We start from the raw sequence: 23,212 nt of genomic DNA on the forward strand, positions 1-23,212 counted from the left end.
CCCTGCCTCTCGCCCAATGACAGCTGGGACAGGCTCCAGCCCCCCGCGACCCAAAATTGGATTAAGAGGGTAATCAAAATGGATGGATGGATCTAATTCAAATTTACTTTCAATCCTGAAACTCCAGTCCAAACACCATTGGACATTTGTCTACCAAACTGCATCCACATAGCTTTCATGCATCATCGAGAATGTATGCTGTGTCTGATATGGGTTGGAACTGAAGCTTGCGAGAACCAACAAGAAGGAATCACTTAACAGACCCAACCTCAACACATTAGTTTTATGCAAGCATATTTTACTTTAGTCAATACAACATGTGCCTTCGAGTGTTTGGATAAATGTAATGTTACACACACACACACACACACACAAAAGAAAAAATAGGCATGCAGCAAAACGCTCCCAATGTTTCAGTCACTTTTACGTATATCTGATCTTGAAAGAGTTTTGTGGCTGAGAGGTTTCTAAGTGTCATGGCATAGCAGACGATGGCAGAGTAACAGAATGTCACTCTGTTACTTTACCCAACAGTGTGCCCATAACATGATATGTTATGTGTTTATGTTCTCTTGATGATGGAGAAAAATCTCTCAGGGTGTGCACTTAGCTGTCTGTGACTTCTCTGTGTGAACATAGAGCCTAACCTTTGTGTTCAAACAGTCCCACTAACTAACCACAGCTTTCCTTTTCTTTCTGCCCACCTCCTGTATTTGTTTCAGGACATCGGCCACATTTGCTCTATTTCAGAACAGTGCTCATTCTCATTTGAACTGTTACATTTTGTTAGTCTCAGAGAAACATACGCTCCTTACAGAAGATAGAAATTCTGACTCTGGACAAAATGAAACCTGCTGAAAGTAGATATTGTTGCTTGATCGGGTTCATACAGCATACAGATTATTTGCACACCAATGAAGTCTCGGCAAAAGATGATTGATCAAAGTCGAGCAAAAAACATGGACTCTCATTCGTGTGAAAGGTGAGTGTGGGGAACGATATGCCTAATTTTGATTAAGTCAAAATAGGAAGGAGGAGGAGAAGCGAATAAGTAGATGAAGAGGAAAAATAGATTAATTTAATTTCAAACCTTTTTTGGCTAGAATGGATTATTTTAGTTTGAAATTGTAAACCGGATGTTTCACCCTCTTTGTTTCAACCTTGACGCATCTGAGCCACTCAGCTGGTTTTAGGACCTCGCGGAGCGCCTCATGGAAGCACATGGTCCGTACTCATAAGACAACAGTTCTCGCCAGTAATTACCCTGGAATTGATGTCATTCCAGTAGGCGACTGAGACAGCAGCGGCTTGTGAATGTGTCAATGTTTTCACCGTTCAGCTCTCATCACTCTGTGCAGCCTCTCACTTTTTGCACGAGGCGCCCACACACCTGGAGATCTTTGAATGGGAAAAGCGCGCAGAGTTTAATCAGCTGTCATCGGGATTTCCAAAACCACCGCTCACGCACTTGATCAAATTTCAGGAAGTCACTTTATCCTTGGGAGGCTCTTGCACATCAGCTGTTGTTGAACTCTGGCGGTATGATGGTTGAGCTGCAGTAGAGAGTTGCCGTCCACGCCTCAGCACCATGAACCCCGGGAGCCGGAGTCTGAAGTTTGTTATTTTGACAGCACTTCAGGCTTTAACCGTCTCGTTGTTGATGTGTGACAAGGTGCACCCTGTTGGAGGTAAGAGGAGGAGAGGCAATATTTTCTATTTAAAATAATGATAATAATAAAAAAAAGAATCAAAAGAAAAAGATCAGCGAATAAAAGTACTACAGTGATTGTTTTATTCATATTCATATAATTAGGTTACTGTCACATTTCGAATAACTAACTAACTAAGCACACGAAGATCGAACCTTTCGCTATCTTGAAATTAACATGCCTTCACCTGTCACTCTGTATTTGTTTTGCAATGTGTTTATATTCTTTTATTCTTCACATTTTCCATTCATGTTTTCCTTTCATCTGTTCTGAAGGCATCATGGTTCTTTTTTTTTCTTTAAACCGTTGTTAAGTACACACAATTTACAAATCTGTTACACGAGTTTGGGCAGAGTGATACACTTCCAGCGTGCACAAACTCGGAATTCATGGCTTGCTCTCAGTCTTTCCAGTAGATCTATGTCTTAAGAGCAGAGCATGCTATTTTAGCTGGCAGTCCTCCCAGTGTGTACCTCAAAAGGGTGTAGGAGCTGTATAATTGATGATCCTGAATCTCTGTGGTAATCAGTGGGAACACTTGAGGCATTTTGTTCTTGCATCAAGCTTTAGAATGTTAAGACACTTCAAACAGATTTCAGTTCTTCAATTAGGGTTGGATTTCAGGGCTGTTTTGGCACCAAAAATAAAATAAAAGTCTCATGGTTGATTTGAATTTAGTAAGATGAGGAGCTTCTTTTTTTTCTCTTTTCATCTTTCTTTTTTCCAAGGCTGCATATTGTGATGGTTATGTCTTCGACATCTCAGCAGAAAATGAAAATAGAGATGTTCAGATGGGGAGCTGCTTGTGTGTTTGTCGTGTTTTATAATGGCAACCCTTTGGGCTGTGGCTCATGACACCAGCACTCGCTTCCCCTCAAGGTGAGACTCAACAAGAATACTACTCATAATGTTTAAAAAAAAGTGGTGAGTGTCTGCATTTGAGCTTTGGAGCCCACTGAAAACTTTTATATCTAAACACCCCGACAGTCACGACACTCAATGCGGAATCCTGGGAATTAATTACCAGCAAGGGCAAATGTGTTAGACCGGGATTGAAGCAAGAGGAAGTTGTTAATTTATTAATCAACAGTTCATCGTCATCAGACGCTCGCCTTGATGTGTCTTTCCCGTGGGTGCACACTCACTGAAGCCCATCATAGCCACTTCGCTGGTGTGTGTGGGTGGGAGAGACTGAGATGATCTATATTAGCAGTACGTGCACCTGTGTCGCGGTAACTGGGGCTGATTGAGACAAACGAATGGAGGAAGCAGTGTGACAAATGCTTTTTAAAACCCACACAACTCTGCTGGCTACAGTTTTGATAATCCTTTTATCGCCTTATAAAGAAAAGCAGTGCTTACAGAAAGTTTTCATTTTGTAATCTTTCAGACTCATCTCAAAATGGTTTAAGTACATTTTATTTCCTTGTCATTCCATACATAATTCTCCAAAATGACAGCCAAATCAGTTCTTTTGAGTGTTTTGTTAATTTTCATAAAATAATGTAAAAAAGTAATTAAAAAAATATAAATAAAAATGCCTTTTATGGCACCCGTGTCTATCTTAATTTAATTGGCTTAATTAAGAGCAGGCACACTTATCTATATAAGGCCTCACAGGCGGCTCACAATTTATGAAGCATTTAAAGTGCCCAAAAGCACAGAAGCCTCCATTTTTCTATACCCAAAGAAGTTTGGAACCACTAACAGTCTTCCTAGATTGTTGTCCAGTCAATCTGAGTAATCAGGATTCAGGGCCTTGGCCGGACAGATAATCAGTGAGCCAATGGCTACTATGAGTTCTTTTGTAGAGATGAAAGAAACTTACAGAAAGAAGCAGGATTCCTTAAATCAGGTCTTAATAGAACTGTGACCAGACACAAAACTGTCTTATCTAAAAGGCACGAAACAGGCAGTTAATCAAAACGTACCTAAATAAATCTCAGACCACAAGAAGCATTTTTTTCTGATCTGATGAAAGTCAGATTTCATTGTTTAACCAAAATGACCAATGATGTGTGCAGGAGGAAACCAGACAGAGCATCACTTCATTAACACCATCCATACAGTCAAACATGGTGATGGTAGCATCATTCTGTGGGGGATAGAGGGAAAGGTGGAAGCAGAAAAACATAGAACAATGCTGAATGAACCACCTTTCCCAGAGTTTACATTTCAACAGGGTGACTCAAAGCACAGCAACAAGACAATGCAGGAGACGCTTCAGGAAAACTCTTTAAAGTCCTGCAGTGACCCAGCCAGAGTCTGGACCTAAACCCAGTGGTGCATCAGTAACACGTCTGACCAAGTGTGGTTGGGCTTGTATGTGGAAGAGACCTCCAACGTTTGTAGGACTAATCCCAAAAAGACTTGATACTATTTACAAGGTGAACACTTTTTTAAATACAATATTTAAACTCTTTTATTTCTAATTTGTTGACACCAGTTATTTTCTGGATAGTTCCATAGTTTGCCTTAAAAACCCAAATTAAATTCAAGATGAGTCTAAAATATAGGAGATGTGGAAAGCTTGAACAAATGAAGATTTCGGGGTCGTATTTATTTCCTTTTTGCATATTTTAGACAAAGACAATACGTTTTGATTTAAAAAAACAATTGGTTGCAGTCTTACTTCAAGATGAAGCATAATGAATGCAAAGTGACAGTGCTCATTTATGCATCACCACTTTTTCTTCACACCTAAGCCAACACAAGGCTGCTGGGGAAAGATGGGACCGTTCAGCTTCAAGAAACGTCATGTTTACATACATATTTCATGAGACTGCTCCTTTATGCTTTCTTGGTAGTTTTCCTTCCTGTCTGTCATATCCTTGTCCTCGCCTAAGATCACTACTGCATGATTTCCTCCCATGGTTGACACACTTAGCGTCAGCCTGTATTTACTGGTCAGCTGTATTGTTTCGGCCAACATGACTGTCTCTGCCTCGAGCGCTGCATGCACTTGCCTGCTGCACCCTCAGACAAATGAAAAGTGAGCTGCGAAATGTATTTTTGGACTGTTGTAAAACATTCCTGTAGCCAACAGTGTCCTCCCCCAAAGAGACATTATCACCGTGATGTGACCCATCTCCAGTCAAAAGCATTTAATATCTTTTCGGTATGAATGGATTCATATCTTCCAGATGACTTGTTCAGGATATTAAAGACCCATGAGGCTGGTGAGCAGTTGATGCATGGTTGTGAATCAAGACAGATTGATCAACCAGTTGCTTTTCTGTGTGGGGATACTTATATATGAGAGGGGGAAATAGCTGGACTGTGCTCATGTGGCTTGACTCTACATGTGTTGCATTAATTTCTTCAAGTCTCCTTTGGACTCATTTGACCCACGCAACAAACGTTTTCAACATGAGCTGAAACCTGATGCTGGCTCTGGGCTTTCACATTGGACTTTCACACCCAGGCAGGTCATAGTTTAGCTCAGCACGCTTCTCCCTCTGCGTCTTCTCTCGCATCTGGTCACAGGGTTCAGTTGCCTCAGCTATTTCACATCAAATCCAACTTGGTGAGTTTAAGTTCCACCTATGGATGCAATGCCATCCTTCCAAAAATGATTCCCTTGTTTGTGTAGACCCCAGTATTTGATTCATGACCATTCATGGTTCCCCTGGGCCTGATGAATGAGGGTATAGTCATCCTGAACAAGACCACTCCCATTGAAATAGAAATATTTGATCATATGATAAAGGGGATTGCTCAGTACAACACCTTGGTGTTGATTTGCAAACTCTTCACTCATAGGGGACAAGTGTACCCAAACAATGCAATTGAATTGTCCTCCACCAGATTTTCTCACTACATGCTTCAAGGATTCAGATCACTCCTTTAATTGTCATCCGTCCATACACTCATATAGTCTCATTACACACGAAGCATTTTGAATTGTGATTCTGAAACACAACACTTTGTTTTCTTAGATGTTAAAAATGTCAGCTGTCTTTATTGGAATAAAACAGGATGAAAAACATACCCCTCGTGAATACTTTTCACAAACTGAGATAAGCAGGTCCATCACTTCTGTAACGAGTGTGAATACTGTTTTATTTTCTAATATTGACACTTAAAATCTAAATATAGCACATTTTGAGCCATACTACAGTAGTATAGAACTATTTGCGGTGTGAAGCCTGTGAAATTTCCTGTGAGGTCTTGTTAGTTAAATGGTAGACACTCATAAACTTGGGTTTTACATATTTAACACATTTACAATCTCTGATGATGATTTATTTACTTATCTTTGGCATGGTCATTATAACAGCTGGAGGACACTTCATGCCAACAGGACCTCTGCTGAAACAGCTCAACTACATTTAATACTAGTTTGGAATACCAAACATTTTGCACATTTGCCTCCATCTACTTTGTTTGTACTGTTATTTAAAAAAATATGTATCACCAGCGTTGCACTTATCAACATTTCATATGCTTCATTCCAGTTGGTTGGTTCTTGTAAATCATAGCATCAGTCACACTGTGAGATAATGAGTTTCAGTGAGAATTTTATCCCAGCCTATGTTTGCTTGCAAGACCTCAATGGTAGCAGTCCATAAACATCTTTGTTTGGTGGGACGTGAGACCACTTTTTGGAGCCAAGACCAAAGACGCACCGTCACACTGATCATTTTTCATTAACTTGCACAGTGTGTATCCAATATAATTATGTTCTGATAAAACTGTGCAGTTAAGCCATATGAGTGAAGAGTGAAATCACCACAGTGCCATCACAGCGTATACCACCGCTTGAGGCCTGTTGTACGTGCTGCAGTTGGTGTCACTACTGAGAAAATCACACCTCTATGCAGTAGTAATAGCACTAGAGGGAGTCAAAAAGGAAGTACATTATTCATACATATATGTAACTACATAGTTTCATCTTATCTGTTTTACTTTTGAGCTGTATTTTTTTTATAACGTGGGTTTTAATAGTTCTTGCAGATGCCTATAAAGACAGACCTTTTCACACACTCTTCCCTGCAGCTCTTTATATTTTTCAAACGGATCACTTGCATAGTACTCAACAAGTTACAAAAAAAACGGAGATCCACAATTGGCTAAAATAACACCAATTTTGTTGCGCATCCTGTTTGGAAAGTCGAGAGCAGCGAGCATAAACTTAACTTACTTTCCTACTGCCTGTGTAATCTGTGCTTCTGTATTGCAAACCTACTGTAAAGTCTAGTAGAACTTGGATATTTTCAATTCTCAATAGAATAAACCATGTTCTTCAGCAAAAAAAAAAAAAAGAAAAGAAAGCCCCCTTGAAAGAGTAAGGCTTAGAAGGGCTCCAACTTAGATTGTCCTTTGAAACAGTCCTGTCACCTAATGTTATTCGTTCCAACTGTGCTTTTACTTCTTGGACATGGTAGAATTTGTCCTGTGCAGTTACCTTAAGTTGCATTAGTTCTGTTAGTTGTGTAAGTTTTAACAGCTTTGTTAATTTTTCCAGTGTTGATTCTGGCAGTGCTGAGTACCACAAGTGTAAGTGGCACTGCACAGAATCAGAATCACGTTTTATTGGCCAAGTTTGTTGACAAAAGAAATGTTTGTTCTGGCTGTTGGTTTATCTTTAGCTGTACAAATACACAATATGAATATTTATGTACTATCAATTTATAATGTATAAGGGCACAGGGAGAACTTGCCAGTCAAAATTAACATATTGTGCTGTGGGAAAACACCACTTTGCCTCACTTTGAGTAAATTCCATATGAAGTTATAGTCATTGTTTTTTTAATGAGACTTGAAACACAGGATTTCATGTATCAGCTCCAGATAATGTTATTGTCCTGCCTAGCAGTCAGCATCCACACATATATCACTTCTCTATTCTGCCTTGAAAAAGACAAAGCAGCAATATTTTTTAGAATGGGCGCATGTGTTAACAGAAACAAGACAGGTCACCTCCCACCTGCATAAATCTCCAACAAATTGGCCCCAAAGAAGGCCTGCTGCTGCCAGTTGCTTCCTCTGTGTCTGTCAGACTTTTGTTTCAAAGGCGAACCTGTGATGTATTTTTAAGTGAAGCGGGCCAAGCAGAACATCAATAGCTGAGAAAGTTTCAAGTACAACCTTGACCAATCCAGCCTTGTTAAAAGTTTAGCTTGGTTGCTTTCAGATTCTCAGACAGAGACTAAAAATGGGAGTTCTCTCTCATTTTATAATTTTAAGGTTGGAGCCGCTGTTCAAAAAGGAACGTTGTTCAGGTTACTGTGTTACAAAGAGAGATTTCAAATCTTCACTTTTTTTTCCTGCTGTCTGGGAAGTGTTGTGGAAAAAAAACAAAAGGACTTAAGCAGGGAAGTTTTGCCCACCACACATCTAGGGATGGTCCAGGTCATGCTTTTCAGAATGGCAATTGTGCCATCACAGTTGCCTTTTTTCAGGTAACCAATCCTGTGGACAGATGCGTCACCATAGTAACAAAGAAAACAGAGGAGAAGCAGTACTGTCCTAAGTTGGACTAGTGTGACATTTCTAACAGAAATGATCACAAAAAAAAGCCCATTCAGAACATTGGCCGGACACTGATTGTTGCTGCTCTTTGTTCAACTATGTTGTCATCCCTTATGTGCACTGGGTCTCTGTCTTGATGAAACACTGGGATGCTTCAATTTATATTTATATTCAACATCTTTAACGATTTACTTAAACGTAATTGAACTGATATATATCAAAAGTGTTGCATCTATCTAGCTGATTATTGAATTATCTGTGTCAGAACTATTTTGGTTTATTTAATAAAACACTCATATCAGTCTTTGTTGTTGTAATCCTTGAGCTGCGTGACTTTATGTAGGGGCTTTGAATGTGCGCCAGGCATGTGCTTCCCATGACAGAGAGGAGTTCCAGAGAGCTGTAAATGAAATCCGTCATAGGAACCATTTAATGAGCTTTCACACAGCTCTGCTCCAGAGGCTCTCTGACTCTGACCTTCGCTGCTGCAAGAAGGCACATGGGGTTCAAGGCAGGCAGTGAGCGCAAGCCATGAGGGGGCGGGGGTGGCTTAATGGTGTCTCACCGCTGAGAGCATAACTGAACCAGTTTCTCGGACAGCGTCAACCTCCTGCTGAGCCAAGGGGAACTTATGCTGCAGAAACATTTATTTCCCATAGAGTAATTATGTGCTGACACAAAAGAGGTATTTACCAGTAGAGGGAGCTCAGCGTTAAACAGTTTACTTATAACCCTAAATATGCTCCCAAAAAATGATCTACCAATAAATACAGCCATTAACATCTTTCACTGTAGTGGCTTTTGACACACTGCTACAATATTAGATTTAACTTAACGAGGACCTATTAACAGTGTGTGCAGATTCCATTTACCGTGATGTCACCTGAAGGTTTCTGTACCACTTAACACGACCCTCGGGTTATTGACATTATGTCACCCAGCTGGGTCAGATGTTTATTGTGGAGTCAAGCCAAGATTACCAGGCACTTTTAACCTTTGCTCTGCTATCCTTGTGAATTCTGAATTGTGGCTCCGGTAGCAAATTACAGGAAACAAGGTGAGGTCAATAAGGTGGTCAATATAAATTTAAGGCTTTTTAATTTACTGTGTAGAAAATTGTTGACTTTCACTTTTCGTTGTCACCCAGGGCTGCTAGCATTGATTGTTTTCATCAGTGATTACTATATGGTTTGTTTTTACTAATAATTCTAAGTTGGAAATATTAGGAAATGGTGATAATGCTATGTTTCAAGACCCCAATGTGGCATACTTCTTCACTGGTTACAGAGGTATTCTATTGTTACAATGAAAGCTACAGTTTGAAAAGCACAGGCAATTAAAGGCAAGAAAAGCCATTCTTCACTTTTGAGGCTCTGGAACCATTTCTTCAAAATAAATGACTAAAACAGTGTTGCGATTATCAAAATTATTGATGATTTACTCCAAGCTGATTCGTCAGTTCATGTGTTTGGATGTTTCTTTGTTGGCTGACTCTAAAAAAGTCAACATTATATGGGTAGTTTTGTTATGTTTTGACATTTTTTGAATGAAAGATAAATTTGTTAGTTAGAAAAACAGAGCGGCAACTAATTATCGTAATTGATAAGATAAAAGACCAATAGAAGACAAAGAAAGCAGAAAAGTTTACTGTTTTTCCCTTCAAGGTAATTTTTGATAGGATATCTACTTGATGGGTCTTCTCATTGCGTTATTCATAATTTTATTCCCAATCACCATTCTGTTTGAATTAGCATCATTTGCCCACTCTGATTGGAGCTAAATTGAGTATGTGATATGCCTGTCAATTATGCTTTTTATGTTTGAACAATAGCTATAAACACTGACCAAGTTTTCTCCCAGGGGCTGATGTCAGAACAACTTTTGGCATAGAAGGTTTACTGGATGATTTCCCAAGTCTGGTCTGTGCTCTGATTAAAGACTGTAGACACATGCTTTGATGCAGTAAAGGTGATCATTTTATTAGATCTGCTTGAACAAAAGCACACGTCCATATGGAACCAAGGAGACATATTTTTTATGCCTCTTTGTCATGTTTTGCCATAGTTCCTCTTGAAGCAGGCCAAACTAAGATTTTGATTAATTCCACATGTCCACATGTATGTACTTTTAAAAAAAATAAGTTCAAGGAGTTGCAAGTATTCAGATCTTTCAGATTAAAGCTCTAATTAAACTTTGTCCCTAATTCAAAAATACTATGCACTGCATATTATTTAGTTTATTTCAACATTCACATTCACTTTGGTTCACCTATGGTTCAAGGTGAAGCTGACTGATTTTTATTGTCTGTATTTACATTGGATCTAAAATGATTACAATATAAAAATCCAGAGTTATGACCTGATACCATACTTGGAAAGAATCACAGAACTTGTGTAATGATAATGGAATAATCCCTTTAACTTTACTGTATTTGTCCGCGTCTGAGCAGACTATCCCTATAAACGGAACGAATAAACATTGTTGACTGAGAGCCTCTGGAAGCCATGCCTATTAACGCTATCAGACTATCTCCTCATGTTTTTTCTGGTGATGCTTCAAACTATAAGCTGTTCCAAGCCTTCTTTATACTTTTTTTTTGTTGAGAACTTGGACAATGATATGCCGTCCTGCTGGTGAGTGTTCTTCATTTGGATGGATGTTGTAAAGGTGTTGATTTGGTAAGTGGACTGTATTTATACATTACTTTTCCAATTTGTTGATCTCTCAAAGCACTTTTACACCACAAGCCACATTCATGCATTCACACACACACACACACACACACACACACACACACACACACACACACACTCATCTAGCACTTCTTAATCTATACAGCATTAAGGGCTATGCGGTGCTTTTCCTCTATCATATGCATGATGGATGTTTAAGAGGTAAAATCAGTTTTTGGGGTCCAGTATCTTGCACAAGGACACTTCGAGGAAGCCTTAGATCGAAAAACCATGCTTCTTCTTGGCTGATGACTAATCTGTTGTTTTCTGCAGATGTGCAGGCCTTTCTATATTGCTGAGCTCACCAGTGTGTGCCTTTGTTTCTCAGAATGTTTCAAGGTACTAGGCTGTTGCAATGCTTCTCATGTCCCTGCTGTTTCTTTGATGGATTTGCTTTGGTTTATCCTGCCTGAAGATGGTCTCTTTCACTTGCATTGACAGCTCCTCTGCAACTCCATTTGGTCCCTTGAAAAGCTGTGCTACATAGTAAAGACCCCTAATTCCCGAACCTCTCCTCCAGTCTAGTGTTTGATTTAAATTTAATTGAATTTAAACTCAAATAAAAACCTGATAGTCTGCACTTCAAACCCACATCCATTATATTTTGCAGCAACTTGACTAAAAATACTGTAATAGATCAGTATTTTATAATGGTACTTGTAAGTAGTGTACTTGTGCTATTGCTAAACTATCCACATCTTCAAAACAGTGCTGTAAGTATTGTCCTTGGTTTTGTACAATTTTTGTAATTTTACTTGTCGTGTTGCCTTCAGGTTATTTTTCAATCTAAATCTAGAATTTTAAATATCAGAGAGAATTGCTGTCAAAGTGACTTTGGAATGTGTCCTTGTGTGCTTTTGTTTCTGTGCCAGTCATCAGGCTGAATGTCATCTGGAGTGTTCTTTATTGATGTGAGTCTGTATCCCATCTCAGGAATGAGCTGTGTGCAACTGGAGGCCATGGCCTCATCGAGTGCACAGATGAAACGAACAGCATGTCATTTGTGTTGCAAAAGACAAGATTACTATGACTGCATTATTACTTTGTTGCCTGTTAAGGAGAGTGTTGTGGTTACAACAAAGAATGGTTCAGGGGTTCAATAATGCCGAGCAGTTATTTATTTGTTTTGGTAGAGGCGATTTCTACAAAGAAGAGGGAGAAAGAGATGAGCTGGATTTGTAAAATGACTGTAACAAAAGAAGTCTTGAGATCTGGAAAGAAATGAGGGAGATCACTTGTTTCCTGCATGGGACCGGCAGCCCCTAGACTCTGGGGAAGCAATTAATTCAGGAGTGCTCCTTAAGTAGCTTTGTTTAAGAACCTGAATGTTGTTAGGCTTTATGGTTGACATGGAGGTCTGGGACAGTGCCTCTGGACTGGCAGACCAGAGTAGTGGTCCCCTTTCTTTAAAAGGGGTGCCAGAGTGTGTGTTTCAAGAACAGAAGGATCACTATTCTTAGGAAAGTCTATGCGGGGTGCTGGAGAGAAGAGTCTGACAGGTAGTTGATGTGGTTTTCATTATGCTTGTTGAACTCTGGACCAGCTAATTACTCTTATTGGAGGATGCATGGGAGTTTTCCCAACCAGTAATGTGATCATGTGATCAACCATCATGTGATTTGTATGCTTTTATTACAAGGATTACAACCATGCCCCGTGGGACGTGTTTCGGGAGTGTGGGGTTCGGTCTCCTCGTTGCAGACCATTCGTTCCCTGTACAACTGAAGTGTGAGCTTGGTTTGCATTTCTGGCAGTATGTCAGTCTCTGGTCCATTTTGGACTCCAACAGGGCTGCCCTTTGTCACTGGTTCTGTTCATAACTTCATCGAGTGGACACGTCCAGCAGGCACAGTGGTGATGTACACCTGGGATGAGAATTAGCATCTCTAAGTCTGAGACCATGGTCCTGAGTGGGCAAAGGGTGAATTGCCCACTCTAAGTTGGTTAAGAGGGGACAAGAGTGTTTCGGACATGTCCTACTGGAGGGTGCCACAAGATGTCATATGCCATAACTACTCATATTGTGGCTGTGTGACACATACAGTAGCAGCGGTAGATGAAAGCACCAGAAAATGTCACTTTCTGCATGTTCAAGCTTATTGAACAGTTAGTTACAATTGTGAGGATTTAATTACAATGCAAGAAAATACATCTTTCACCTTAACTGAGGGCATCATCTGAATCTTCACTGCTTTACTACAGACAGAAACAGTTTCTTCAACCAACATGTTGTTTTGAGAGCAGATGCTTCTAATGATTGCTATCTCTACTTAATTTGTCTTTGACACTCTAAAGGAGTGACTAGATGCTGCAGCTAATTTGGTAAAACTTTGGAGGGGGAAAGTTTGGGAAGCATTGTTATTTATTGATTTGATAACATGTTCCATCTGTTTGTCCTCTGAACAGCTGGTCATGTGTCAAATTAACCCACTCCTGCTGTGCATGTCTGTCTGTTAATTTGACTACAGCACTTCAGACTTGTGGCATGTTAAAAGGGATGCTAATGTGTTTCTAGGCCTGATCTTGTCAGATTGTGGTTGCAAAATGGTACAGCTCATTCAGACGTCACACCGATACATTCAGCTGATACATTCAGATTAATGGAGTGCAGTGCATGTATGAAAGGGGCTTCAGCTGGGTTAAAACTCTAAATGTCTTTTGACAAGTCAGATAATTAGTACTTATTTACAGTATATTCACCTGCAGTATGATTGCTGAATCTTACAACATTCATTGAACAAGTATTAGAGTGTAATTGCTTCACATACAGCATGCACTATAGGTTTTTGTTTTGTTTTGCAATGCTCCGAAGGAAAGCTCTAGTTAATGCTTTACAGTCACAGCTCTGTATTATGTTTCTGTCACCTACACGCAAATGCACACACAGTCCACATATCCACATACACAGACATACAATCCTCCCACCAAGCATTGACTTTATTGAAGCAATATAAATTGCACAAGCTCTCCTTTTACAGTGGAGCATAAAGGGAGGTGATCATGGCCAAAACTCTGCTTTATTAAGACCTCTGTTTACACTCTCCTTTATTGAACATAAATAAGGCTTGGGGTTCTGGTGCCACTTTTACCGCTCCCTAAATGCCCCTACCTGCTCTTATAACATTCTAGCTAACAAAAGCCACTTGCACACTGCACATAAAGCTCAGCTATACTCTAACTTTACCAAATGTCTCCACCAAGCATGTGGTAAAGATATGAGCCGGCAGACCCTTTCCACTAATATAATGCCATTTATAAGCAGAAATTAAACCTCATAGCACACCACATTAACAAAATGGTTATTCACTTGCAGACTTTGAAGTAAAGGAACCAAACGCTGAACAGTTGTGAATCTCATCTTCAAAGTCGATTAGAAAAGGCAATGGCTGTTCCATCTGTGTGTGTGTGTGTGTGTGTGTGTGTGTGTGTGTGTGTGTGTGTGTGTGTGTGTGAGCCTCATAACTTGATTCAGCCACAATGTCGACCTGACCTTTTTTCTGTCAAAATTTCTCTTTGATATCCCTCATCATCTGTTTATCCATCCATACTTTTCTTGAGCTTGTCATGAGCTCCTGTCATAGTGGATTTTGTTGTTTTGTACACATTCTGTCATGGAAGGAGACAATAGGAGAACCTAAATGCAGAAGTCAAATGCAGGAGGTAACCATGTGAAGGACAAAAAAATAAACTTCAAAACAAAGCTGCTACAGATGTAGGGAGTCAAAAATCTGAAAACCAAATGCGAAGGAAATGATGATCATGATCAGATCGTGATCAGGGAGGAGTACACTGATAATCTGAACCAAAAACTAAAAGAACGCAGGTGTTTGGCACTCAGCAACAGAACTTAAGTGTAAAACAATGACACGAGGCAAAAATACACAAAATGCACAAGAGAACAAGCTGTACCAAATTAAAGAGAAAGTAAAGGTTACTCAGATGCTAATTTAGAAATAAAACACAGAACATGAAAATATAAAAGAACACAACTAAATATAAAAGTCACAACTAAAACAAAGAACATAACAAAATCCATAAACCACAACAGCTCCCTTTCTTGTCATGGTTACCTCACTCAGACTGTGCGGTTATCTAAAATTAATGAACGTAGAGAGCAGCTCCCACTGTTTTGTGTGTGATGCTGTCTCATCCTCACCAAAGTCTGCTTCTCATCATCCAGCTAGAGCTGGATGAGGACTGCTGAGCTGGTCACCTCTTGCTCTCTGCTATCATCTGGAATGGTTGTCTGATGAACTCCAGAGTAGTGGTTTCCACAGAATAGCAGAGCATAGCTCAGCTGGGGAGCTTTGTGCCTGACTTGGGTTATTTATGCTGGATAAATAGCAGACTCAGCAATTTAGATGAATGAGTCACATATATGAAGACATCTGAATCTGCCGGTAATAATAATCTGTGATGTGTTTATTCCCTTGTGTGTGTTTTATGTTCATATGCGTCGGAAATGTGATTCAAAATTAAGATGGAAAAAAGCTTCATGTTCTAAACATGCCATTCGTTATCCTCAGAGCTTCTCACAAGTCCGCTGACATCACCCTCGAATGAAATCTGTTCCCCTGCTGTTTGGACACACTTGATGGAACGTCATTGGGTGGAAACAAACAAACAAAAAAACAAGCAAACGTTTGATTTAGGATGTTCACACTAAAATAAATGGCGCAACAACCCCTGCTGTTTTAGTGAGACACCCGAGCAACAAAATAACTTCCCGCTGCAGGAAGCTGATTACTGCAGGAACCCTGTTAGCTGTGTCCTCCCTCCACTGGCTCACTCCTGCAGTCTGACACTGTGTGTGCTCACAATTTGTACTATTTAGAAAGATTGCAGCTTCTGTCTCTGTTAAATGTTTGCTTTGGGCAGAGGCCATTTTTCCGTCACTTCATCTTTTGACTGCTCGGGATGTCAGTATTGGATTAGGGGTGAATATACTCTTAAATGATTGGCAACACAGCACAGCTCCAAGTATTTTAGCCATTTGGAGGCTCAGTTAACACCCTGTCAGAACAGTGACAGAGGAGATAAAGCATGCTGGGAACAATGCCCCAAAGCTACGTCTAATCCCTGCACTGCATCCTGGACACTAACCCTGTAGTAGAAGATATGACGGCAGCAGCAGGAACCCGAGCTCCTGTTTGCTCAAAACTCTCCCTTCCTAAACCAGGGAGATTTATGCAGCTTGAGTGGTAAATGGGTGGTTATGGTTTTTGCCTCAGACTAACACTTGCTTGATGTTTAAGGGTGCTATTTAGTGGTGTTGTACTCTTGTCTTTATAGCAAAGAAGACAGACTCCTTCTATTGATAGCATTGTAAAAGAAGGTGGACAGCTTGTCAGCATAGATAATTGTTAGGTATGAGAAAGAAATATATTCAGAGAGAATTATTTGTGTGCAGTGATATGTCAAAGCTAGGCCATACATAAACACTGTAATTCTGTTCAAGGACATTTTAGATTACAAGGCATCTGTACTGTCAGGTTGTGCTCTAATGTTATTAATAACCACCAGGCGCTAGATTAGTGTTCTTTGCATAAGATATTCTTATTGTTTTTGACCACAAATGGATTGGCATTGTTTTGCTAATGCATAAAGATTTAAAGGTAAAGGACTCTCTGAAACCTTATTTTGTATTCTTACATGGTGTTCGTGTTTTCTTTTACAGGAAATCTTTCCAGCAGCACTGTTCAACACAGACTGACAGCGAGGCAGAAAGATTATGGGACAACAGTGCCCCTTCAGCTTGTTGGACAAGAATGGAAGCCAATCAACCAACTGAAATCCCAGGTGGAGAATAGTAGCAGAAACAATCCGTCTATCCTACTCTGATTCAGATTACTTTTTGTCTTATAAAAATATGTTCAACATGACAAGTTTAAATTCCCAAAAAGTTGAGACGTCATGTCAAATGTAAATAGATTAGCAAATTATTAAAACCAATCTTTAATTAGAAATAGCAGAGGTTAAAACTGAGTATTTCCATTGATATTTTTATGGTAGGAATGCACAAATGATTAGTTTATGTACTATGAGTTGGTGTGAAGCCGAGTCTATTCTACACTAATAAAAGCTTAGTTAACATTATCAATAGGGTTATAACAAAAACAACATTTCTGTTTCCCTGAATGTGACACACTGCAGCTTTAATGCTGAAAGATGAATACAGGGGACTGCAAGGTTCCTTCAACTATGCATATACACATTTTTAGGGATATTTAAGCCTCATACGGTGATATGTAAACTAAATAAAAAAGTGCAAAGTGTAACATACAACAACACAGATGATCCAGAGCTTGCTTGGTATGACAGTGATTTTTTTTTCATGATTACGCTTTTGATTGTTAGTTTTTATAGTCTAGTATTTAATTACTCTGGGTTCTATAACTAGCATATAAAAAGGAAGGCAGCTGTGGTGATGTTGGTGTTGGACCTTGTTAATGTACCTTTGAAAAGAGGACTAATATTTACAGGTCATTCTTGTTTTTCTGCCAGAAAATTGGCTCATCCGCTGTTTTAGGCTTTCAAAGACTGTTTAAGACAACAACCAACATATCATGCTACATCTGCACATCTTTGTCTCCCTCCTGATCATTTCCACATAAGGCTTTGTGTTCCTCTGTTGCAGACAACGACCTGTAGTTCTGATGCCTTCTCTATGTAAGCCGATGTGTCTCATTTGTAATTCAAATGTTTCATTTTTTTTCACCTATGGGGGCCCTTTGTCCTGAGCTCACAGAGCTGATTACTTCTCTTACTTATTTCTACTGAACAGTCTGTTCAGATCTGAGACAGCTGCATAAAACAAATGACATTTTCTCTCCCTTACCGAGTGCCTCAAATTCACATTTGAAATTCACTTTCTTACTGTTGCTTTCATTGTGATCTCTATTTAGCGGTGGTAAAAACATTTTTATTTTTTATTTTAAATGACTTATGTAACTTATTTGTGGTCATGTTTGTGAGTATTTGTACAGTTTAGAAAGCACAGCTTTATAAATCATATCCAAAGAATGTGTCGGCACATATCTGTGTTTTCTGTACACACATACTTGTAGTCATGAAACTACACACAGTTTTATGCCTCTGGCCCCTGGTGTTAAATTGGCTTGTCTGCAGTCCATTGGAAGTATTTTGTCTAAGAGGCACTAAAATCTTTAGCAACCAAAATCTCATATGAAAAAGGAAAAAGGAAATCACTTAACTCTCAAAACTATTCAGTTGCACTCTACGAAATTGTTTAAAAGTGTTCATTAAAAGTAGTGGTGATCCAACACAGCGTTTAACATGTCCTGATTTAGTACAAGCGTGATTTTCAAAAAACCTTGCTATTTAATATCTTGTCTTTGTTCTATTTTCCATTAAATGCAGGCTTTAAAAGGTTGACAAATCCTTGCATTCTGTTTTTATTTGCAGTTCAAACAGCATTCCAGATTTTCCGAGATAGTTATTTTATGCTATTTGATGTAGGTACATATGTTCAAAATTTCTACTTGCATCAAAAGATTTAGAAGAAAAAGCTCCTCTTCTTTTCCAGCAGATAGAACACCCTTTCATTCTCAATATCTGTTCATATTCCATTTTAATTTCTGTTACTTCGTGGCTGTTAGACTAATGCCGCCATCAGTTGAAAATTGCAGTTAACATCCTAACATTCATGAGGGCTATTAGCTCACAAAATGATCAATATGTGTTTAAACATGTGTTGGGCAGACTCTGCCAGTAAATCTGAAGTTTTTCAAATGAAAGTTCACCATAGCATGAACTCTTAAGCTTGGATTGAGAGCAAGATCGTGTGCATTTTAAATTTACAACTGAGCTGTATCTAATCGAGTGTTCAACATTAGAAATGATGTGAAATGTAAGATTGCAATGCAAATGAGATATACCTATGGGTTTAATAAATCTATCACACCAGGAGTGTCAGGGCCAATTTTCAGCCAAGTTACACTTCGATAAACCTCAGGCAGTGATGTAGCAATACCAGCCGTTCTTTCTTTAGGCTGTTAGGCTCGTGTTTCAAGTGCAGGCAGCTGTGCAGTCTCTTATGGTGGAAGTAAACAAAACATGATCCATTGAAACATAATGAAATGTTTAAAATCTGGACTTTTTAGCTCTGTTTGGTATTATAATACCAGACTGTATAAATAAAAATACATGTCTGTCAGGAAGATTTAAAAAGATGAATAGCCTGAGGCCCAGATTGTTTTATTGACTCAATTCATTTATGAATCTGTTCAAAATGAACCAAACAGACAAGATGCTGCAAGATTTATTGGGATACTACAACCCCCGAGAAATGAAACTAAACCTCTGATCGCTGGATTTACGAATACTTGCTACAAAGGTGAATCTGAGATCTTATATGAATATATAACTTTTCGATAACAAGTCTAAATATGCAATGCATCGGCTATGTTTTCTCTTTAGTCAAAAAGGCCTTGGTTATAAACATACATTGCAAGTCTAATCAAGCTTATGGAAAGCTGTCATGGCAGAAAATAGCCGACAGTGTAGACTTGCAATGATACTGCCTTAAACCTTAAGTGTTCCGCTTCCATATTCTGTTATGATCCACTCGACAGTCTTCTTCACGGGGGTGATGGATGACTTAACCCAGAGCCTTGCTCTTTGCTGGAGCCGACCCAGATTGAACTACATGTGTCAAATGTGCTTGTATGTGTGCTTGTGTGTGCGCCCAACTTTCTGTGAGATTGAGGAGGATTTTTTTTTTTTTTGCCTAAGCGAGAATGCACATGAGTGGAGGGAGGTCGTGCGTGTGGTCATGCACCAGTGTACTGAAGTGTTTGTTGCACAGCGTGACTGACAGAGGTGATATACATGACGCAGTGCCACTCATCTAACAGAGACGCACAGCCTTTGTGACTCAGGGCTGCGAATACTCATGGCTTTCTGCAGGATTAATGTCAAAAGGAATGGAAACATAAAGCTAATCCTCTCAGTCCTTGTTCTAAGATACAAAGTAGCTTCATAAGAATTTTCAATCCTCTCATCAGTTGAGAAAAGTGGGCTTGCGTGTTTTCTCACAGAACTGAGTGGCTCAGTCAAACTTTCAACTGGAGTGGAATAGTTTACCCTAATGTTCAATGTTTTTAGGTGCAGCTTTATTGCCACACGCAACACCAATTTCAGTATTTTTGCTAGATTTACACAAAGTTGGGTAACCATTGAAGAGCAATAAGGATGGTATTTCTTCAATCAAAATGCTTAGTTTTCTGACTCCAGAGTGAATCATTTTCATCCTTTCTTATTTTGCTGTCTCCTCAGAGTCATCCCACATCACTGAAGCTCCTTATTGAAGCGGGCGGTGAGCAACTGTTCCTGGCTCTGAGGAAAAACGAGTAAGTGTCCCACCATTCAAGCTTGGCCTTAGCTTCTAACTGAGTGCTTTCTGGAGTACAAATAGGTGACATATGCAGTGCCCAAGGCCTACAACTGTAGCCAGGGAAAAGGAAGGGAAACAGGCTTTTTCTCTTCTCACTGTGAGTGTGGGGATGGCAGTGAAACAAAAGCTTGGTAGATGGAAATACATCAGCCAGACACTAATGAAAACTGATTTCTTCTTCTTTTTACTCCGTATTTTCATTTCAACCACCAACTTAAAACTGGTGAGAAGGAGGTTTTGTCTGAACATGGAACGCACTCTGTGTATTAAGATACTGTCAGGGGGGAACATGATTTTAAAAAGATCAGGTCATCGGCGTAGACACGGTTTGACACAGATGTTGCTCTCATGTGTTCTAAGGAATGTTTGTCCTATTTGCATTTTTACACAATTCAACATGGCCTCAGTCTCAGGCAGTCTTGGAGTTGAGTATGCAGCTGAGAAGAATGGGACGTGATTGATGGAGCAATATGTTTTCCATCCAGCTCGGCTGCCACACATGAGCAACCACGAACAAGCAGAGCTGTCTGTGTGATAGAGAGAGAAAGAGGGAGAGGGAAGCAAACAGGGGGAGCGCGAATGGCTTTTTATGCCACTGTCAGCCATGAATCTCACTTGTTTTCCAGACTTAATATATGTAAATTCCACCTGCAAACTGTGGGACAAAGCTTTCAACACCAGCAACTGCAATTTTATGGCTTACATGCTCTGGAAATATTTTTATTGGAAATCATACTCATTATCTCTGGTGAATATTCCTGCTTTGCACGGGTGGGGATTTTGTAAAGCTATCTTGCAGATTGTCAGATTGTAATCATTTGTAGAGAAAAACACCTTACATTCACCCGTGGGATCCTGATGCAGCATGACTGTCATCACTGTCCTATAGCATTAACTTTAAAGCCAGCAGTTGAGCTCTAACCCACAGCCAAGAGGAACAAACAGAGATGATGGAGAGGCACAATCTTTGTAATGAGCTTGAGTATGATGGAAATACTTTAGTCAAACAAACGTCCACACATTATAAATACCAATCTGTCAGAATTTCCTGTCAACATTTGAAGCACGTCTGGAAATCAAAGTTTAGTTACTGGAAAAGTGCATTGCTGTTTTTAAAGGGCTTTATACATAAAGTCGAGTTGAGTTGAGTTGAGATTGTGTTATACGTCAAAATAATACCTCATCAAAATCAGAATGGAAGCCATTTTATGTATGTTCAACCAAGACAAAACACTTTAAGGACATGGAATGGAAGAGGATATGTGTTGATGAGTGTGTAGACTTGACTCAGTCTACCACAGCCAGGAATGAACCTTCTGTGCTGACATTTAGTGCTGTTTCATGTCTGAGGCTGCTGGCAAACAGACTGACTGACTGACAGCATGCTGCTGATGAAATCCAGTTGTTCAAACACGGTCAGCATCTGTGGAGGACGAAAAAACAAAACAGTGGTCCGGGATGATGTGGAATTAATGCCCAGATTTATTTTTGTTTTGTCAGGTCTGTATTAATAAATATATCTGGCAACAAAACATGTGGGAGTCGTGCTTCACAGCTGAGCATGATTGTGTCAGTGATACTGAGAGGCGCACATGCTCTGTGTGAATTTACATCAGCATCACAGGGAGGCTGCCGTGCAATGCTGGGGTGCTACCAATTTTCTGATTCTCCGTCCATTCGACAGTTGTCGATTTACTGCAAAATGTAAGCCATACAGACATGTGAAAAGGTAAGTAAACTCTGAGGAAAAAAGAAAAGGAGGACATACCAGAACAATTACTCAAGGAAAACTTTTCAATAATTTCCTTGATAAAAGTATCAATAGATGTAAAATTCTTCTGAGGAAAAGGAAGCTTTTAGCATTAGAAATCAGTAGGGATAACTTAATTTGGGTGTTTTACATAACTGTCCACCAGTCTCTGACATTAGCTTGGTAAAATTTCAATAAATTGTAAAATTCATGGTTGAATAAATAACTGCAAGCTGCCCACTCCTCAAAGCACTCCTGTAACCCGAACCGTGACACCTCCTCCACCGTGCCTCACTCATATGACACAAAAGTAAGTAAATCTACAAAAGTCACAAGATTAAACTAAAGGAGGGATTATACAGAGGGCAGCCAGAAATCTAAGAATATAAGTTCAACTAACCAAACATTCAGGGGTTAACAGAGAAAGTTCCAAAGAAAAGATAAACAAGGAGAACTACAACGAAGAACACACCCATAAACAGGTTGGCTGGCAAAGGTGAGGGAAAGGGGCTGGGCAGAGTGGACAGACTGACAGAGAAAAAACAAATCAGGAGCGTCATACACTATGCAGCGACTGTACACACAGCGAGAGCTAATGAGGTAACAACACACAGGTGAAACCAATGATGGAGAGGCAGGTAGTCACAGGAGGTAAGTAGTTGTGCAGAAGACACACAATGAAAGAGATGACCAGAATAAGTAAGCAAGTAAGAGACAAAGAATCAGAATGTAGATGGACAAAAGACAAAGACAGGAAAGCACAGAAGACAGGGAACTCTCAGAAACATGAGAGATGTGATCAAGTAAAAAACTGAACCCAGACAAGAAGTCAAACTATGACACCCTCACCTTCACTGTCAACTCTATCTTCTGCTCATCTTTCCAGACACATTATTCCAAAGGGAGTTTTTGAATTGCTCTAATGTTCTTTTTGGACAGCTCCCATGGTTCTTATGCACTTTGACACCAGCAGTTGCAAGACCTAAAGTTGCAGCTCGTGTGATGAAATTTTCGGGTACTTGGACACGTCTTCTTTCATCAAACAGTCTCTTCTTGGGCTGAATTTAGCTGGAAAAGCCTATCATGGATAAATTGTTTGTGGGTTTTAAATCTACAATTCTTGGAGTTGATT

General features: G+C 39.6%; 1 protein-coding gene across 1 annotated transcript in view; it reads left to right on the top strand.

The window, feature by feature from the left end:
- Positions 1-1,199: 1,199 nt before the first annotated feature.
- LOC140278487 (disintegrin and metalloproteinase domain-containing protein 12-like) overlaps positions 1,200-23,212 on the top strand; it is an 81,421-nt gene continuing 59,408 nt past the window's right edge. The window contains exons 1-3 of the mRNA XM_072373504.1: positions 1,200-1,688; positions 16,593-16,714; positions 20,213-20,286. Of these exons, the coding sequence (XP_072229605.1) occupies positions 1,589-1,688; positions 16,593-16,714; positions 20,213-20,286 (296 nt within the window). The 5' untranslated portion in view covers positions 1,200-1,588. The remainder of the gene's footprint in view (positions 1,689-16,592; positions 16,715-20,212; positions 20,287-23,212) is intronic.

Source organism: Leuresthes tenuis, unplaced genomic scaffold, assembly GCF_036924035.1.
Source record: "Leuresthes tenuis unplaced genomic scaffold, fLeuTen1.0.hap1 SCAF_20, whole genome shotgun sequence".
In the NCBI taxonomy this organism is placed as follows: Eukaryota; Metazoa; Chordata; class Actinopteri; order Atheriniformes; family Atherinopsidae; genus Leuresthes; species Leuresthes tenuis.